General features: G+C 53.0%; 1 protein-coding gene and 1 pseudogene across 5 annotated transcripts in view; both read left to right on the plus strand.

Moving 5' to 3' along the window:
* The window catches only part of ILRUN (inflammation and lipid regulator with UBA-like and NBR1-like domains), a 65,133-nt gene extending 53,548 nt beyond the window's left edge, over window positions 1-11,585 (plus strand). For 3 of the 4 annotated variants that reach the window (XM_084754184.1, XM_084754182.1, XM_084754185.1), the window contains one exon: window positions 8,887-9,076. In XM_084754184.1, coding sequence (XP_084610310.1) covers window positions 8,887-8,922 — 36 coding nt within the window. In that variant the 3' untranslated portion in view covers window positions 8,923-9,076. Of the gene's footprint in view, window positions 1-8,886 lie in introns of all 4 variants that reach the window. The other variant, XM_084754183.1, reaches the window with a different exon arrangement.
* Window positions 11,586-14,121: 2,536 nt separating this feature from the next.
* On the plus strand, window positions 14,122-14,505 carry LOC311580742 (large ribosomal subunit protein eL36-like; annotated as a pseudogene). The gene has a single exon. The product of its transcript is annotated as a large ribosomal subunit protein eL36-like (transcript).
* Window positions 14,506-16,407: the final 1,902 nt, after the last annotated feature.

Raw genomic sequence — 16,407 nt, forward strand, 5'->3', positions numbered from 1 at the left:
GTCGGGAGTTGACTGGCCTCATTGTCAGCTCAGGTGTGGCTGATTTGTCCCAAGTCCTGGTGATCACCAGAGCCCTTTGAGTGAACCCTTCCACCTTGATGGCCTGCATCCCAGGGGTCACACTCTGGATAGTGCATTCTCACACTGTGATTCAGCTCTGAGGCCCAGGAGCCCCAGTTTGGACAGTTGATAATGGAAAGCTGTACAGGAGTGTGGAAGAGGGAGTGGACAGTCGTCTCTCGAGCAGGTTTCTGCATGCTTCCCTGAGCCCTTCCAGAGCGCTAAGACAACTGCAGTTCAGGACAGGCGGGGACAAGTGCAAGGCTGTGGGGCCGCAGGTGCTGGCCTTCCTGTCTGTTGCAAAGAGCCTTTACAGCAGGCGGCTGAACCCCAGGGAACTCATGTTGTTACTTGAGCTGTATCTGAAGCTGCAGGCTGGTGTTTGGCATGTGGTTTTTTTCTGTGAGGTGGTCGGCACACGCCTGCCTCCACTTTGCAGCAGGTGCTGCGCTTTGTGCCCACGTGCCCACCACCACCTCTGCCTACGTTCCCACCTTTGCCCTGTACTTTTGAAAATGCAAACATGAGTGTGACTTTTTGGGTTTCTGTTGTTGGTGACAAAGTCTCACTGTCGCCCTACAGGCCTGGTACTTCCTATTCTAAAAACTCCTTAGAGAGCTGCCTGCCTCTGCCTCTTCGGTGTTGGGGTGTACAACAAAGTTTATTCCACCACCACCCCTTCTTTTCAAAATTTTTTGTTTTGTTTTTGGGAAAAGGGTATTAATCTGTAGCCTTGGCTAGACCCGGCTGGCCTCCAACTCAGAGACCCATCTACCTCAACTGGGCTTACAGACCTACAACCATGACACCTGGTCCCTTCCCTCCCCTTTACCTCCTCCTTCCTTTTTTTTTTTTTAAATATTCCTTTTAGAAGTGTTATTTTAAATAATAATTAATTAATTCTATATGTATGAATATTTTGCCTGAGTTTAAGTCTATGCACCATATGTATACCTGGTTCCCAAAAAGGACAGAAAGAGATCACCGGATCTACTGGGACTGGGGTTAGAGGTGTTTGGGAGCTGCCATGTGTGTGCACTAGGAGTCGAACTCTGGTCCTTCTCAGGAGTAACAAGTACTTTTAACTGTTGAGCCAACCCTGCTGCCCCTTAGAGCTCTCTCCAGCTACACAGTACTCCAGGGCCTGCCACACTGTCACGGTACTCAGTAGTAGGCCATGGCCCAAACAAGCTAGATCATGTGATGACATTTGCGGTGAGTAGACTGGCTTGTCCTCTGCAGGCAGTCTGTCCACTTGCGTCAGATATGGAGACTGCTCACCCACCTGTGGCAGCTGCAGAACCATGGCCAAGGAGGAAGCAAGACAGCTGCAAGGGACCCGCCCGCCCCTGCTCTGGGGCCCAGCACATTCTGTACAGAAAGTGTGTGTCAGGGCTTCTGGGCTTGATGCTGTCATGATGATGCCATCTACTGAAGCCTGGAGGAGCCAGTAAAGGCCCCGGCTCTGCTGGTGTTTGCGCTGGCATGGGCTGTGTGTGCATTTTAAAGTAACTTAAGCAAACAGCATGGGCCCTAGAAAATGTTTTTTGTTACATAGCATTGCTGGTTGACCGGGGCTGAGAAGTATGTCCAGGAACTGTCCTTTGCACCAACAGTTTCTAAGGTGTCCAGCTCCTCTGTGTTTGTTTTGGGGCTCTGGGCATTGTTTCAGACTGCTGACGCTGGGCGAGCCTGCAGCAGAGACAGCTGTGTTGTCAGGATTGCAGCTCACTTCACACTGGTCATTATAGCTCAGTCTCTGCTTTATGTTCAACATTTTAATTTCTGCTGGGGGTTTTAAGGTGGGGTCCGTGAACAAAAGTGTGACCCACAGGTAAGCATCTGCTGCTGCAGGTGCTGAGCTTTCGTCACCACTGCTCGGACTGTACTCCCAACAGAGCTGTGCAAAGTGTGAGAAGGAGTTCTCGTAGCCGGGTGGGAGAATTGGCCTCCTTCCCCTAAAGAGGCCCGAGGGACTTGGGCTTTTGCTTGTGATGCTGCCTGAGTACCAGCTGTCTGCCCGGCGTAGAGTAGCTTTCATGTTGCTCAGGTCACAAGCCACCTCCACGCTCAGCCTCTGTGAGTCCCTGCTGCAGAGGTAGCAGTTGATTACAGCTGTACCTTGCCATGGGAAGGGATGTGAGCATTTCTTTTTGACTTGTATGCGTGTGTCTGTATGTGTATGCCATGTATGTGCAGGTGCCCACACAGACGAGGACATTAGATTCTCTGGAAGTTGAGAGTTATAAGAGTTGTGAGCTCCCTAATAAGGGTGCTTGGGAACTGGACACTAGTCCCCTGAAAAGGTGTGAACCGCCTCTCCAGCCCGCTTCCTTTCAAGATTTTATTCTATTAATTTTTAACATTTGTTTTCTGTGTGTGGATGTAGTGTGCATGGCACAGCTCATGTGAGCAGCAGAGTGACTTGTCTTTGCCCTCTGAGCGTTTTAACGTTTTTGTTTGTTGCTGACAGGTAGCCCATGCTAGCCTAATTCTCGTGTTCCAGACTCCTGAATTCAAGGATAGAATGTGTTTTTACTCCCTTTGGCGTCTTTGGGTGGATGATAGCTGAGTAGGGTGGTGTCACGGTTTGCAAGAGGGTCTTGCTGTATAGCCATGGCTGGCTGTAACTAACAAGTCTGCCTTCCTTTGCCTCCCAGGTGCTGAGATTAAAGCACCTGAGGTTTTTTTTTCTTTAAGAGTGAGAGAGTGTGTGTGTGTGTGTGTGTGTGTGTGTGTGTGTGTGTGTGTGTGTGTGTGTGTGTGTGTACACCTGCAGAGGCCATTGCATCCCTTGGAGTTATAACAAGCAGCTGTAAGCAGCCCTATTGATGAGAGTTCTGGGAACCAAGCTTGGGACCTCTGGAAGCGCAGCCAGTGCTCTTTAGCCTCTGAGCCGTCGCTGCAGCCCCACTCCAGCTGACTCCTAGTTCTCATGGGGGTTTGGAAAGAAAACACTGTGATGTTCCGACAGCAAGGAAAGTGGTGTCTTGGTAGATAGTGGATTTGAAGTGAAAGATGGAAAATTACATACAAGAAGGCCCAGAGGGAACCGCAGGTGGGTGTGTCCGTGGACGTTGACCAGCAACCCACAGTGCCTCACAAGGGTGAGGGTCACTTTTAGTGTTAAAGGAACCACCACTAACAAGACAGTCCCCAGCTTAGGAACAGCGAGATTAAAGCAGCAAGGCTGACTGGGACGAGAAGAGGAGACGACGTACTTTCTTCTCTCAGTTGTGGGAAAAGGGAGTCGACAGCTGGTGGAGGAATTGAAATGGCTCAGCAGGGTAGAGCTCCCAGCTCAGTGCCAGGGCTGCATGGCCACACCCGTGATGGTGCCTCTCCTGCCTGCTTGTCCTTACCCTAGCAGATGGCCAGAGCAAGCTTGTCTCCCAGCACGCATCGTGGTTCTAGCACTCTGAGGTCTGGAGGACCGGAAGTCAGAAACGCTCTGCGTGTGTGCTTCTCGCCCAAGGCTGCGCTGTATGGGCTACTCGCAGCTGCTGTTGGTCACGGGAAGCTGGGGTGGGCAGAGGCCGTGGGGATAGGTGTGTGTGGGTGAAACGGAGAGGAAGGATGGCGGCGTGGATGCTGAGTGGCTGATCGGTAGGTGGACAGATGGCGTCCTTGACAACAACAGACATTAGTTCAGACAGCTGGGAAAGTGTTACAGGGATGAGCATAAAATGGCTTCACCAGGCACTCTGATAGCTGAGTTAACCGTTTAAGCAGTCTGACAGGGTCCGTGGTCCAGGCTACCATGACATGCTCCGTATGCGTGAAGCAGGTGTCCCCCACACCCAGCAAGCCTCCCTCAGCACCCAGCAGGCAGAGGGGCTGACTTCTAATATTTTGATTTTGCTGGTTGGGTTACCCCAACATGTAAGTCCATTTCCCTTAGTTGAGAGCTTTGGACTCCGTTGTGCTGGTCAGCCTGCAGCCCTGGGTGGCCAGTCCCTCAGCAGGGCCCAGCTCCTCACATGTGCAGTCAGGGTCAGGGCAGAACTTCCTCCACCTCCTCCTCGCTCTGCCTGCCCAGTGCAAATAGAAAAGTGGGAGGTTTAGCAGGAATACAGAACAGGAAACTTGGGGGTGGGAGGGGGTTTCCAGACTGGGTTTCTCTGTTTAGCCTTGGCTCTTCTGGACTTGCTGTGTAGACCAGTCTGGTCTCGAACTCACAGATATCCCCCTGCCTCTGCCTCCTGAGTGCTGGGATTAAAGGCAAGTGCCACCACGCCTGGGTAGGATATGAAACTTTTGAATACCAACAGGACTCCTCAAGTGGAATACTCTACACCAGAACCTTTGTTTCGTATAAAAATTGTCAAACTGAGGCTGGCATGGTGGGGCATACCTTTAATCCCATCACTTGGGAGGCAGAGGCAGCCAGATCTCTTGTGAGTTTGAAGCCAGCTTGGTCTATACAAGTTCAGGACAGCCAAGACAACTCTGTCTCGAAAGAAAAAAAAAAGTTAAACTGCCTCATAATATTGCCTTTCAGAAGCCAGGCGTGGTGGCGCACACCTTTAATCCCAGCACTTGGGAGGCAGAGGCTGGTGGTTCGCTGTGAGTTCGAGGCCAGCCTGGTCTACAGCGTGAGTCCAGGACAGCCAAGGCTACACAGAGAAACCCTGTCTTGAAAAACCAAAAATAAAAATAAAATAAAAATTACCTTTCAGAGTAAGCCATGCATGAGATATAAATGTGTTTAATGTTGGGTCCCACCCTCAGCCAGCTCATTATGTACGTACATACGCTCCAAAATCGGGCAAGAGGGGGTTGGGGATTTAGCTCAGTGGTAGAGCGCTTGCCTAGCAAGCGCAAGGCCCTGGGTTCGGTCCTCAGCTCTGGAAAAAAAAAAAAAAAAAAAGACAAAATAACAAAATCGGGCAAGAGATCCCGAACACACTCAGACGCTTCTGTGTACCCTCTTCTGGAAGGTTTATTTAGGAACTCCTGTGTTAATAGGTGCTCTCCTCAGAAGCTCGCAGGCTAGCCATGACTCCTGCTGCTCCACAGGGTCAGCATCGAGAAGACCGTTTGAGACAATAATTGATGCTGGGTTTGCTTTACCAACTGGGTCAGGAGAACCAGATTTTTTCCCCAAAGGTACTAAGGCTTGACCCTGGGCAGCACCTGCTGGGCAAGTTAACACCCAGCTGAGTCTTCAGCATACGACTGCTAGATCTTACATTGTTGGAGATGATAAGATTGGGTTAGTTGGGTGATAAATTCATACATAATAAAATACTTCAGAAAAATACTGTGGCTTGCTGGTCAGGGCCTGACGCAGCTGCTGTGATCGTTCAGCTGGCCCCTCAGGGCGAGCAGGAGCCATCTCTGTTGGGTGGGCGTGGAGCTTGTGTTCCTGTGGGCTGGCTGCAGTGCCTTGCCACCTGCTCTCTGGCTAGTTTGTGCTCAGGATGCCCACACCCTTGACAACTGTTCTTTCCAAAGCTTAGGGAAGATTTCACCTCAGCTGCTACAGGTCTGAGCTGCTCCTCCTTCCCTGGCTCCAAAGAGAAACCCATTTCTCTGCAATTGTGAATAAGGTACCACCAGTAAAAATGACTGTGTGTGTGTGTGTGTTCGAGACAGGGTTACCCCGTGTAACAGCTCTCACTGACCAGGAACTCGCTCTGTTGACCAGACTGGCCTCAAACCCACAGAGATCTGCCTGCCTCTGCCTCCCAAGTGCTGGGATTAAAGGTGTGTACCACCACTGCCCAGCTAGTAAGAAAAATCTTTACTTAGGGAGTGGTTGCTGTGCCTAGTAATGCTTATAAAGGAGGGTGGCTTTCTCTGCCACGCTGATGGATTGATCATTGTTTGGGTCAGAGTTGAATTCCAAGCTCCCTGGCATGGTCAGATGCTGCAGCATGCACAGAGGGGAAGTGTAGGGAAGGCCCTGCTTCTGCTCCTCTTACAAGTCAAAGTCAGGGCTGTGAAGGTGTTCGGTGGGTAAAGTGCATGCTGCAGGAGCATGAGGGGCTAAGTTTGTATCCCCAGCACCCACATGAAACCTGGGGGACAGTGGTGTGTCCCTGAATCCCAGTGCTGGGGAGTGGAAACATGAGGATCTTGGGGCCTCCTAGCTAATCTAGCTAGATCAGTGAGCTCTAGGTCCCCAGCACGACTGTCTCCACATCCATGTAGCACATGCACAGTTTTCACTAGACGTCAGCAGAGGGTGAGCATTGTCTGTGCTGCAAACCACGGCTTCCAGGCCTCCTCCCCTAGGCTGTAGAACTGTAGAGTCTGGGGTGTTAATGGGCCTTGCGTTCTCTGTGCCTCAGTTATGGGCGGTGCCTGACATGCTGTTCTTGGAGCCTTTGGCAGTCTTCTCTGCAGCTGGTGTAGTCTGCTTGTGACATGTATAACCCTGCATGCCAAGAGTTAGGTCACAACATGGTTTCAAGACAGGTGGCTCCCTCCTTCCTTGAAGTGAAGGTATAACTTAGGGGAAGGGAACTATCTTGTCCCCCAAGCCACCTTCCTGCACCAAGTAAACATCAGCTCTCTGAGTACACTGCTCTTCGTTTGAAAGAGAATTACGTGGATCTTTTCTTTCCAGAAGACATAGAACCTCAGCTCTTAGGCTAGAGAATGAAGGACAACCACAATCTAGTAAGATCCACACTAGCCGGGCTGAGAATCAAACACCCAGGTGGACACCTTTGTCCCAGCACAGTGCTTAGGTCTCATCTTAGTCAAGTGAGGGGTCAGGTCAGCTCTGTAGAAGTCACGTTCGTCCTTATTTAAGTAGTTCCAGACAAGCCACAGGTCTGGGAGGGCTGCAGGCACCACGTGCGGAGGGAGCTCTTTGTGACCCCTGTGGTGGTTTCTGCTCTGACCTTTGAGCATTGTATTGGTTCCCAGTCTGAAGAGACTAAGCTGCCTCTGTGGGTCGTTCTGGGTGAGTAGCTGCTGCTGGGAAGAGCTGAGTCAAGGCAGACGGCCTCCAGCTGTGCACTCACCAGAGCCCACAAGATGGAACCTGAGAGCCTGTGCTTGGGGGAGCCGCCAAGGTGGTTGCAGCCTTCATTTGCCTACTGAAGACGTGGCTACTGCAAGGGCCTGTAGACATGTGGCAGCCTGTCATTCTAAGCACCAGCTTGTTGGCTCAGCAGTGCTGCGCCCTTGGCCAGCTTAGCTCCCCTGGGTGGTGAAGAAGCATTTGTGTCTGTAGAGATGTAAGTGTAAAATGGGAAGTGCTATTGCAGCAAAGACCTGAAGGCCAGCTCCCTCCTGTGCTGCCTTCTGCGAGCCCGAGCGCACGCACGCACACACACACGCACGCACGCACGCACGCACGCACGCGCTCTCTCTCTCTCTCTCTCTCTCTCTCTCTCTCTCTCTCTCTCTCTCTCTCTCACACACACACACACACACACACACACTCATATTCCCCCCCCCTCTGATATCGCCTGGGGAGTTGTACAATTTCCAGTAGCCACTCCTGAAGTTTCCAAGGCTGTAGCCATATGGAGGGCCCAGGCCCCTGTGTACCCGCCCCCCCAAAAAACAAAACAAAACACAAAAACTAATAATTCTTGTGACAAACCTGACTTACTCCAGGTGTTCTGAGCAATGCCTGTTCTTCAGTTACTGAGACATGAGACTGCCTTCCTGCCCCCGCTGTGCCTGCACTTGGGGCTCTTTAGATGAGTGTGAAGCTCAGCGTAGTTCCTCCGGTCACTCATGTTCTGCCTGGTCACCAGTCACCTTAGCCCTTTAGGGTCTGTGTTTAAGTCCTCCAAGGAAAGGGGATGCACGTGTCAAGCTTCAGCCCAGTCCTGTGGTGGCTCTAGCGCTTCCTCCTCCTCCTCTGTATGTCGCCGTAGCTGTCCTGGGCTCACTTGGTAAACCAGGATCAAGCTCACCCTGCCAGAGCTTCGTTCTTAATGTAGGGAAGACAAGATGGAAGTCTTTAGAGTCGGGCGAGGAGTGGAGGAAGTGCCTTTGGAATGGGCCTATAATCCCAGTACTTGGAAGCCTGAGGGAGCAGGCCGGGTGGCTAGGCATTGAGAGCAGTTGGCCGCTCTTGCCAAGGATGCAGTTTGATTCCATCCACTCACTTGTAGCTTGAGCTCCAAGGGACCCAGCCCCTGCCCCTGGCCTCCGTGGGCTCCCCCATGCATGTGCTGTGCTTAAGCCCACAGTAAAACCAGCCCTTCCCAGGGCAGAGGAAGGTAAGTGTCTCAGTAGGTTTGAAACGCAGCAAGAGGGACAGAGCCTGTGGTCCTCAGATGTGGTCCTGAGTGCCGCCTAGAAGGCCTCCATGTAGCACTGTCAGGATGGAAGTGAGAATTAAGGACCGAGAGGGGCAGGTCCTGGTGCTGTGGTGTCTGGTGCTGGACAGGCAGCAGCTGTTAAACTTGTGTGTGTGTGTATTCGTCTTGTGTGTGACACACCCCACAGCATGCATGTCACAATCAGGACAACTTGTGGGATCGGTTGTTGTTTTACCATGTACATTCTAGGAATTGAGCTCAGGTCATTGGCCTGGCAGCAAGCGCCTTCATCTATGCATCCTCTTGCCGTGCAGAGGTTTGAGAACATGCTGTCAAGGATGTGTGAAATTTTTATAGCCTAGCTGGAAGAAAGTGGGCATCAGTTGAATTGCCTGTCACAAGACAAGCAGTGTCTCCCTGGCTGGCCTCTCCTCTCTGAGGCTTGGTATGGGATTCAGCTGGGCACATCCTGGTCCTCGGTCTGAGATGCTCTGCGGCCAGGGCAGTGACCCCCATGCCTCTGTGACTGGGCTGCATTTGCTTGTGAGGCAGCGCTGTGTGTCTGTCACTGACCGTCTTCACTCTCTTCCAGGGGCTCCACGGGCCTTATCCCTTCGGCCAGTCTTAAACGGGTGTCAGCAAGAAGAAAAATTAACAAAAGACAGAAGGCCTGACTTTGGGGGGAGAGGGCAGGGGGTTCCTCTGGACTGCAGAGCACATCGCACGGACCCCTGGCTCAGACCCCCACCCACCCCCCAATCCCAGAAGAAGAGGACGAAAGAGACTAGTTTTGAGTGAACTCAGTGTGCATGTGTGAGTGCTGAACTGCAGGAGTGGTGCTGAGGCGGCCGAGAAGAAGTCCACGCAGCCACCTTGGCTTTTGGTGATGGCGTCAGTCTAATAAGTTGTTAGCTCACTCGGGAAGGGGAGGAGATTTAAATGGGGGAAAATAAGCCATCTTTTTAAACAAATTATTTTACCTACAGAGAGGTTGTAGTTTTGAGCACATGTTAGTTTTCCCTCTTCCCGGTGTTTATCTTCTAAGTAAGGTGCAGCACACCTACAGACCCGTGCTTGCTCTGGAAGCTGGTCGTCACACTGAGGCCGGCGTGGCATGTTTGCTGGGTGTGTGCTGTGCCGCCACCAGTGGCATCTGCCAACGAGAGATCACCTTCCTCTTTTTTCTCTAATCTTGTTGATTTACACCTTTGACATTTGTGTCTGTCAACCTTGGGGCTTCTTATAGTCTCTCTGAGGTAAGGACTTCCCTGTGTGGCCAGCAGAAGCCTGGAGGACATTCCAAGAGGGAGTGTGACCACAAGTACTGATCCTTGGTGCAGCGGCCCTCAGTGGGTGTGTGCACGTGCTACATGCACACAGGGTTGTCGCTCATTAGCCAGTGTGAACTGTACCCGCTTCTCTTGTCACACAGCTCCTCTCTCTGTCTCCCCCACACCTCCTTGTGCATTCTTACAACCTGTTAGTAGAGCCCACTTACTATGGAATGATTCAGCCCAAGCTAGGAGCCCCAGTGCTGAGCACTGCCTGAGAAGCCACAGTCAGCAGGGGGCTTGTAGTGCCGCCCAGCGGGGGTACAGGCTTCTGCTCCCTGGGCAGGTGCCCACAGTGTCCCATGGACTCCACACGGGTTGAAACGTGGATGTCACCATGGGACTCTTAAACCAGGCTGGAACAGCTGTCTGCCAAAGATACAAGAATATGCAAAGTCTCCCCTCTTAACCCTCCTTCCCTAACCAGTGGCTTGAGAGTCAGGACACGGATGTGGTGTGGTTGCGGCGTTCCCTGCCTGCCTCCAGCCCCCGTGTGCCCCAGGGTTGTGAGCAGAGCGGGAGACCAGGGTATGAGTGGCTGTAGGAGGTCCTCCAGCCTGGGTGCGGGTATGGGTGTGGGCTGGCCGGCCTGCCTGCCTGTCTGTCTCTGTCTGGATGTTTGAGTTCCAAAATTTGCAGGGTGTTTGTTATTCCTCATCCTCTTCTGAGACTGTTGATTTTAAATACTTGATTATGAAAGAAGAGCTTGTATGAAAATCCCCCTTACCTTTCCATGTCCCCCAAAAGCAACCTGACAATAAGCTTTGTCTCTTCAAGGAAGTCCCTGGGGCAGGTGGAGAAGGGCAGCGCAGCTGGGCACTTAGCTGGGCCTTCTCTGGGACTCACTTCCTCTGCACACTTGGACCCTTAGCCAAGGCAGGCCCTACCGGGTGCCCAAGCCACACGTCTCAGGGGGGTTTTGTCTGAGACCTTTTAAGGCCAGACAACTGATGCCAGTCTCTGAGGACACTGCCACCCTAGAGCACATGCATGCCCAGCCATTGTTCCTGCTTGTGGCCTTGGAGCAGCTGTCCTCTTGGAGCCATGAGAGGCTTCAGCCCTGCCTCACAGCCTTCCCCATCTCTCCCCTACTAATACATACTTCCTCAGTTTCCCAGCAGGCGCCTCCCTCATGGGCCACTGTCCCGGGTGTCCTCCCATCTTGTGCCCCTTCCTGCTTATAGCACTCTCACTTGGCAAATGTAACGGCTCAGGTACCCTGGCTTCCTTCCCAGAAACAAGCCGTGTCTGTGCGTCCTGGACAGTTAGCTCCTTCAGAAGAGCAGGCGCGCAAGCCTTGACCACGGCTTCCTGGTTCCCGCTCTGCTGCAGCCCCTAGAACCTTCACACACACTAGGCCGCCTCTTTGGAGAACCCCTTCTGGCACCCATGCGGTGAGGCGCACACTGAGTTTCAGAGAATTGGGGGGGGAGGGCTGGGTGTGTGCAGGCTGGGAAGAATCTGTGTGGAGTGAGGTGTGTGTAGGTGTGTATGCGTGTGTGCACGTGTGCATGCCTGTTTTTGGGGTTTTTTTTGTTTGTTTTGTTTTGTTTTTTTGTTTGTTTTTTTGCCATGGGGACAGCTGAATTTGGGGCATTTTCTACAGACAGCCTCCTCTCCCTGTGTATGGACTGGCTGTCATGTACACCAGGCGCTTTCACCAAGACAGCTAGTAGCCAAGGTGGGAAGGCAGGCGTGAGCATAAAGACCCCAGATGTAGCCTGAGCTCACAGCAGGAAAGGGTGAGAGTTGTTGGGGCTCACAAAGGCAGACTAATGTGTTGTCCCCACCCCTACCCTGCTACCCCTTGTTTCCTTGGGTGAATGTGGGGGCAGTCTGCGGCCCTTCCCACCTGGATAGTGGTGGGTGTCTGGTGGGCCTCGTGGTGCCTAGGAGGTGAAGATGAGGGGTTCCTTACCATGTAAATGAGTATTTGTATGATTAAATTAACATTCAAAAACCTTTCTCGAGTGTGAGTTTTGTTGTGCCCTTGAGCTGCCTGTTGACCCTTGTAACCCCACAGTGGCTCGGGTCCACACTGCAGATCAAGATGGAAAGCATGTTAATCACTGTAGGAGAGCCGTGGCAGTGCCCAACAAGGAGAAATTTACTCTGATGGCTTCAGAGGGCTTAACATGTGGCCAGAGCTGCTCTGTGTGTGGTTTTCAGTGGGGATGGAAGATGGAGGCTGCTCAGATGCTGGCTGGCCAGACAGGCCAGGGTAGAGCTATCACTCTAAATGGCTCATGGCTGGTTAGATGTTGCAGCTAGCTTGACCCCAACTCCTAAGGCTTCCACAACCTCCCAAAAATAGTGTCACAGCCAGGTGCAGACACTAGATAGGACCCAGGAGCCATGTCAGAGTCAAGCTTTCAGCAGGAAATCAGCCTTGGGTTACACTTGTATCTTCTGGTACCCAATGATCAGAAAGTACAGGAACTCCCAAGAAGAGACTTGATACTCTATGAGCATATATAGGGGGAGGAGGTCCCCCTCAGTCACAGTTGGAGGGGAGGGAAGAATGGGAGGATACAGGGATAACAATTGCGATGTAATATGAATATATATATATATATGAAAAAAAAGTAACTGCCTCCAGATGGTCTGAGTGTCATCAGGTGCCACACCTCTGCTGATCACGCCATCCCTGCACAGAAGAAACACCAGCCAAAATCGTGTCAACCAGCCATGGCATTCATTGTTTGGCCCTTACTGTGTGTCCTGCACAGCAGACGGACAGTGCTAGAAGGCAGAGCACCTTGGCCTTCAGTCCTCTTGGAAAACAAGACAAGCCGGGCATGGGTAGCGCTTCTGGGCTGGGCTAGAAACATGAGCGCTAGGAACACACTGCACACAGCTGACAAATGAAGTAGGAACCAGCCTCCTGTGGGAGTGCCTGTAGCCTTGGGGCTCACATGCAGGTTCGAGAGCACTGAGGCAGAATGAAAGGTTTCAGTGGCCAACACAAAGTGAATGGATTTAATGTCGCCAAATCTTCAGAGTTCAGAACTACAGTCTGGCTGGGTTTGGTGGTCCATACCCTATAATCCTATTCCTTGGGAAGTGGAGGCAGGTAGGCCAGGTGTTCCAGGTCATTCATGGCTATGGGAGACCTTATCTCAAAGTCCCCACCATCGTTGCCTGTGTTGTAGAGGAGTATCAGGGGAAGGAGTTTCCCACGGGTCTCAGCTCTAGGTGAGGCAAGCTTGGATGCCAGGTCCTGGACTGAGGCCTCCCAGGCAGCTGGCATTTTCACTAGCCAAAGAACTAGCTTGGTGCTACAGACCATGCATGGGCCTCCCTCGCTCCCCCGGCCCGGCAACATTGTGTGCAAGAGATGCTCATGAGCCAGGGATCTAGGATATAGGGAGTGCAAGGGAGGACCACCTACCCATATTCCGAAAAGGAGCCCCAGGAACTTCTGGATATAGACTTGGTAAAAGACACAGGCCTCACAAAGAGCTGATCCCCTGTGCCAAGAGCTGGTACAAGACTTCCCAGGAAGCACCAGGGACCCCCACAAATGTCCTCACCCATGACAGTACACCTGCACCCTGTTGACTTCCAGCCACAGCTGTTTGCTCTTTGCAGGGGAGGGGGATGGGCCCAACACCCCTGCTCCTGAACAGTTATTTGCAGAATCTGTTTATCTTTGGGGCTGTAACCTGTCAAGAAGTCACTGAGCCCTGGGAGAAAGACACAAGTTCAGTGGTAGCTTGTGGCCTGAGCCATTCCCACGAAGGCTAGGTGACAGGGAGGGGGCTCTCAGCTGAGTCTGGGAGATGGAGGCCAGGCAGCTACAGTGGTCGGGGACCCAGCCCTCCTGGCAAAACAAGCCACCTCCCTGCCCAGCTCAGGTTGTACTTGGGGTTCCCACTCTGTTCCTGAGAAGGCCCCTCCCCTCCCCTGGCCTCCGTGACCCAGCTGTTTCCCAGACACCACCTGGAGTCCAGCCTTGACCAGCTGAAGAGAGAGCAAGCACTGAAGGCTCTCACAACAGCCACCCCCCTGCGGCCCCCCAGACACACTGACCAACCTCTAAAGTGGATAAGCTGCCTCAGAGTCAGGGGCCACACATTAGTCCTGAGATGCAGGCATCTGGGGCGCAAAGTGTCTTTCTGTTGCTCTCCACCTTATTTTGGGGGTCAGGGAAGCTGGCACTCACTGGTTAGCCTGGCTAGTCAGCAAGTCCTGGGGACCCACTTGGCTCTGCCCATCCCCCAGTGCTGGGATTGCAGGTGCTGGATTCAGACTCCGGTCCCCACACTTGTTGAACAAGCACTTCACCAGCTGAGCCTTTTCTACAGCCCCCCAACCCCCCCAAAAAAGTTAGGGCAACTGTGTACCAGTTGGATGAGGCAGACACAGATGTCATGTGTCAAGAGGTGACCAGAACTGGAGAGAAAACAGGATTGTCAAGATGGTTAGGGAGGCTTGTGACTTGGTGGTGACACTCCAAGCAGAGATAATTGCAAGGACAGAAGGGTGGACTCAGGTGATGGAACAGAAATGACTGGTCAGCGTGAGGTGTGGGCCACCCAAAAATCCTTACAGGCTTCCTGTCCCGGCCGCCATCAGAGAGCAGCAGCCATGGCCCTGCGCTACCCCATGGCCGTGGGCCTCAACAAGGGCCACAGAGTGACGAAGAACGTCAGCAAGCCGAGGCACAGCGGGCGCCTCACCAAGCACACCAAGCTCGTGCAGACATGATCAGGGAGGTGTGCGGCTTCTCGCCCTATGAGTGGCGCACCATGGGGCTGCTCAAGGTGTCCAAGGACAAGCGCGTGCTCAAGTTCATCAAAAAGAGGGTGGGCACGCACATCCGAGCCAAGAGGAAGTGGGAGGAGCTTAGCATCGTGCTGGGTGGGGGAGGGGGGTAGTCAGACACTCAGGACGAGAGTCAGAGCTGGGTGAGGTGTCATGTGCCTACCATCCCAGCATTTGAGGGGTAGAGGCAGAAGGATCAGGAGTTCAAGGGCAGTCTAAGCTACGTAGTAGAAAAAGAGGAGGAGAGGATGGAGCAAAAGAGAAAAGATGGCAGCAAAAAGGTCAAGTCTTGGTGGGAGATTGCTGAAGTTTGGGCCTGAGCACGTAGCATCTCCCAGATGCGTGAGTCACTACCACCTAAGGTGAGCAAGGCAGGATGGGGCAATGTGGTAGGGCTCAATGTGTGAGGCCCATAGGTGGATATAAACCTTCAGTCCAGGGGAAATTAGGCAGTTCTGAGCCTGAGGACCAGCTGAGGTGACAGCAAGGTGCAAGGCAGGCTCTCATCTGTCACAAAGCCCTCTCTGGTGGCAAGTGACCTTGCCTCTGTCCTAGCTTCCAGATTATTCCTGGTCCCTAGTGCCCCTGTGACTGTCTCATGTGTTGCTGTTCAAATCAGGGGAGCATCTCACAGACTGGCCATGCAAGGGTCTCGGTTCCTGAGGACAGCCAGGCCATCTGACAGATGCGAGTTGCTCTGTGACTTGGGGCATGATGGGAGAGAGGCCCTTGACCCACTAGACTGTCAGTGTCCCTGGGAAAGAACAGCATCCTTATCTCAGCATCCTCTGACCAGGTGGAGGGTTGGGGAATAGAAGTGAGCTCTCTCTGAGGTCGGCCATCCTTCCTGGGTACAGTGTGTGCTGTACCAGGCACGTGGCTCAGCCCTCCTCAGGAAAGGCAGCCTCTGCTCCCAAACTCCAGGCAGCGGGACTTTGAGCACTGCTAATTTGGGACCAGGTAGTAATCCTCAAAGCCTGGGTCTGATCTGAAAATAGAGACAGTTTCTAAATCCAGAAGGATCACAAAAATAAAAATGGCTGGCCTCATCAACCTGGCATTTGGCCAGGTGTCCAATTGGAGCATCATGGCTGCCTGGTAGCTGTGGCCAGGTCCGGGTCCCTGGGAGAAAAGACTGGAACAGTGGACATTTGATAGCCTGCTCAGGGCAGATACAGTCTTTCCCTTCCCCAGGACCACAGCCCTTATTTCCAACAGATGTCTTGGTTGAGGGTGGAGAGTAGGGAATGTCCACAGGAGGCCTTGGGCGTTCTCTTTGACAAGTGGGGGGGGGGCACGAGGCGGGGAACCTTACAGGATCCCGCCTCCATCTGCTGGGTTGAGAAAGATCTTGGGGTGGGGGGGGTGGGGGTGGGGTGGGGGGTAGTCAGACACTCAGGACAAGAGTCAGAGCTGGGTGAGGTGTCACGTGCCTACCATCCCAGCATTTGAGGGGTAGAGGCAGAAGGGGGACAGATGTGTTGGTTATAGTAATAAGGGAATTCCCAGGGTAGCGCTGGCCTGTTTCCTCTGAGCAGACTACCTGGTCCAGCTCAGAGAGCCCAGTTCAAACATCTGGCACCGTCAGGGACTCCTGGGGAAAGGTTGGGGCTCCAGATGTGCCTGAGGTTAAGAATGACAGGAATTAGTTTGGCCACTGTGCTTCACCACTTCCGGGGGGGGGGGTGCAGCAGGGGGCTGACAGGTCTGCATCCAGGTGTCCACAGGAACAGTATCAGAGCCAGGGCTAGGCCTGGAGGCCGGGGCCAGGTAGGCACCAGGCGGCAGCCAGCCCCAGCTGCTCTTACTGTCACTCTGCCTGTCTGCTTTCTCCCACCACTGAGGACTGAACACACTCCACCAGGGCCCTGTGTCTTGGGACGAAGGGCACAGCACCTTCTAAGAGGAGCTGGTGGGTTTGGAGCACTTGTTGCCACATTAATTTAAAAGGAATTCTGTGTGGTGAGCTGTCTGTCCCCCGTTCCTCCATGGGTCCTCCAGGGCTAGAAACCCTC

The sequence above is a fragment of the Acomys minous genome, assembly GCF_964271855.1.
Source record: "Acomys minous genome assembly, chromosome: 13".
Lineage (NCBI taxonomy): Eukaryota > Metazoa > Chordata > Mammalia > Rodentia > Muridae > Acomys > Acomys minous.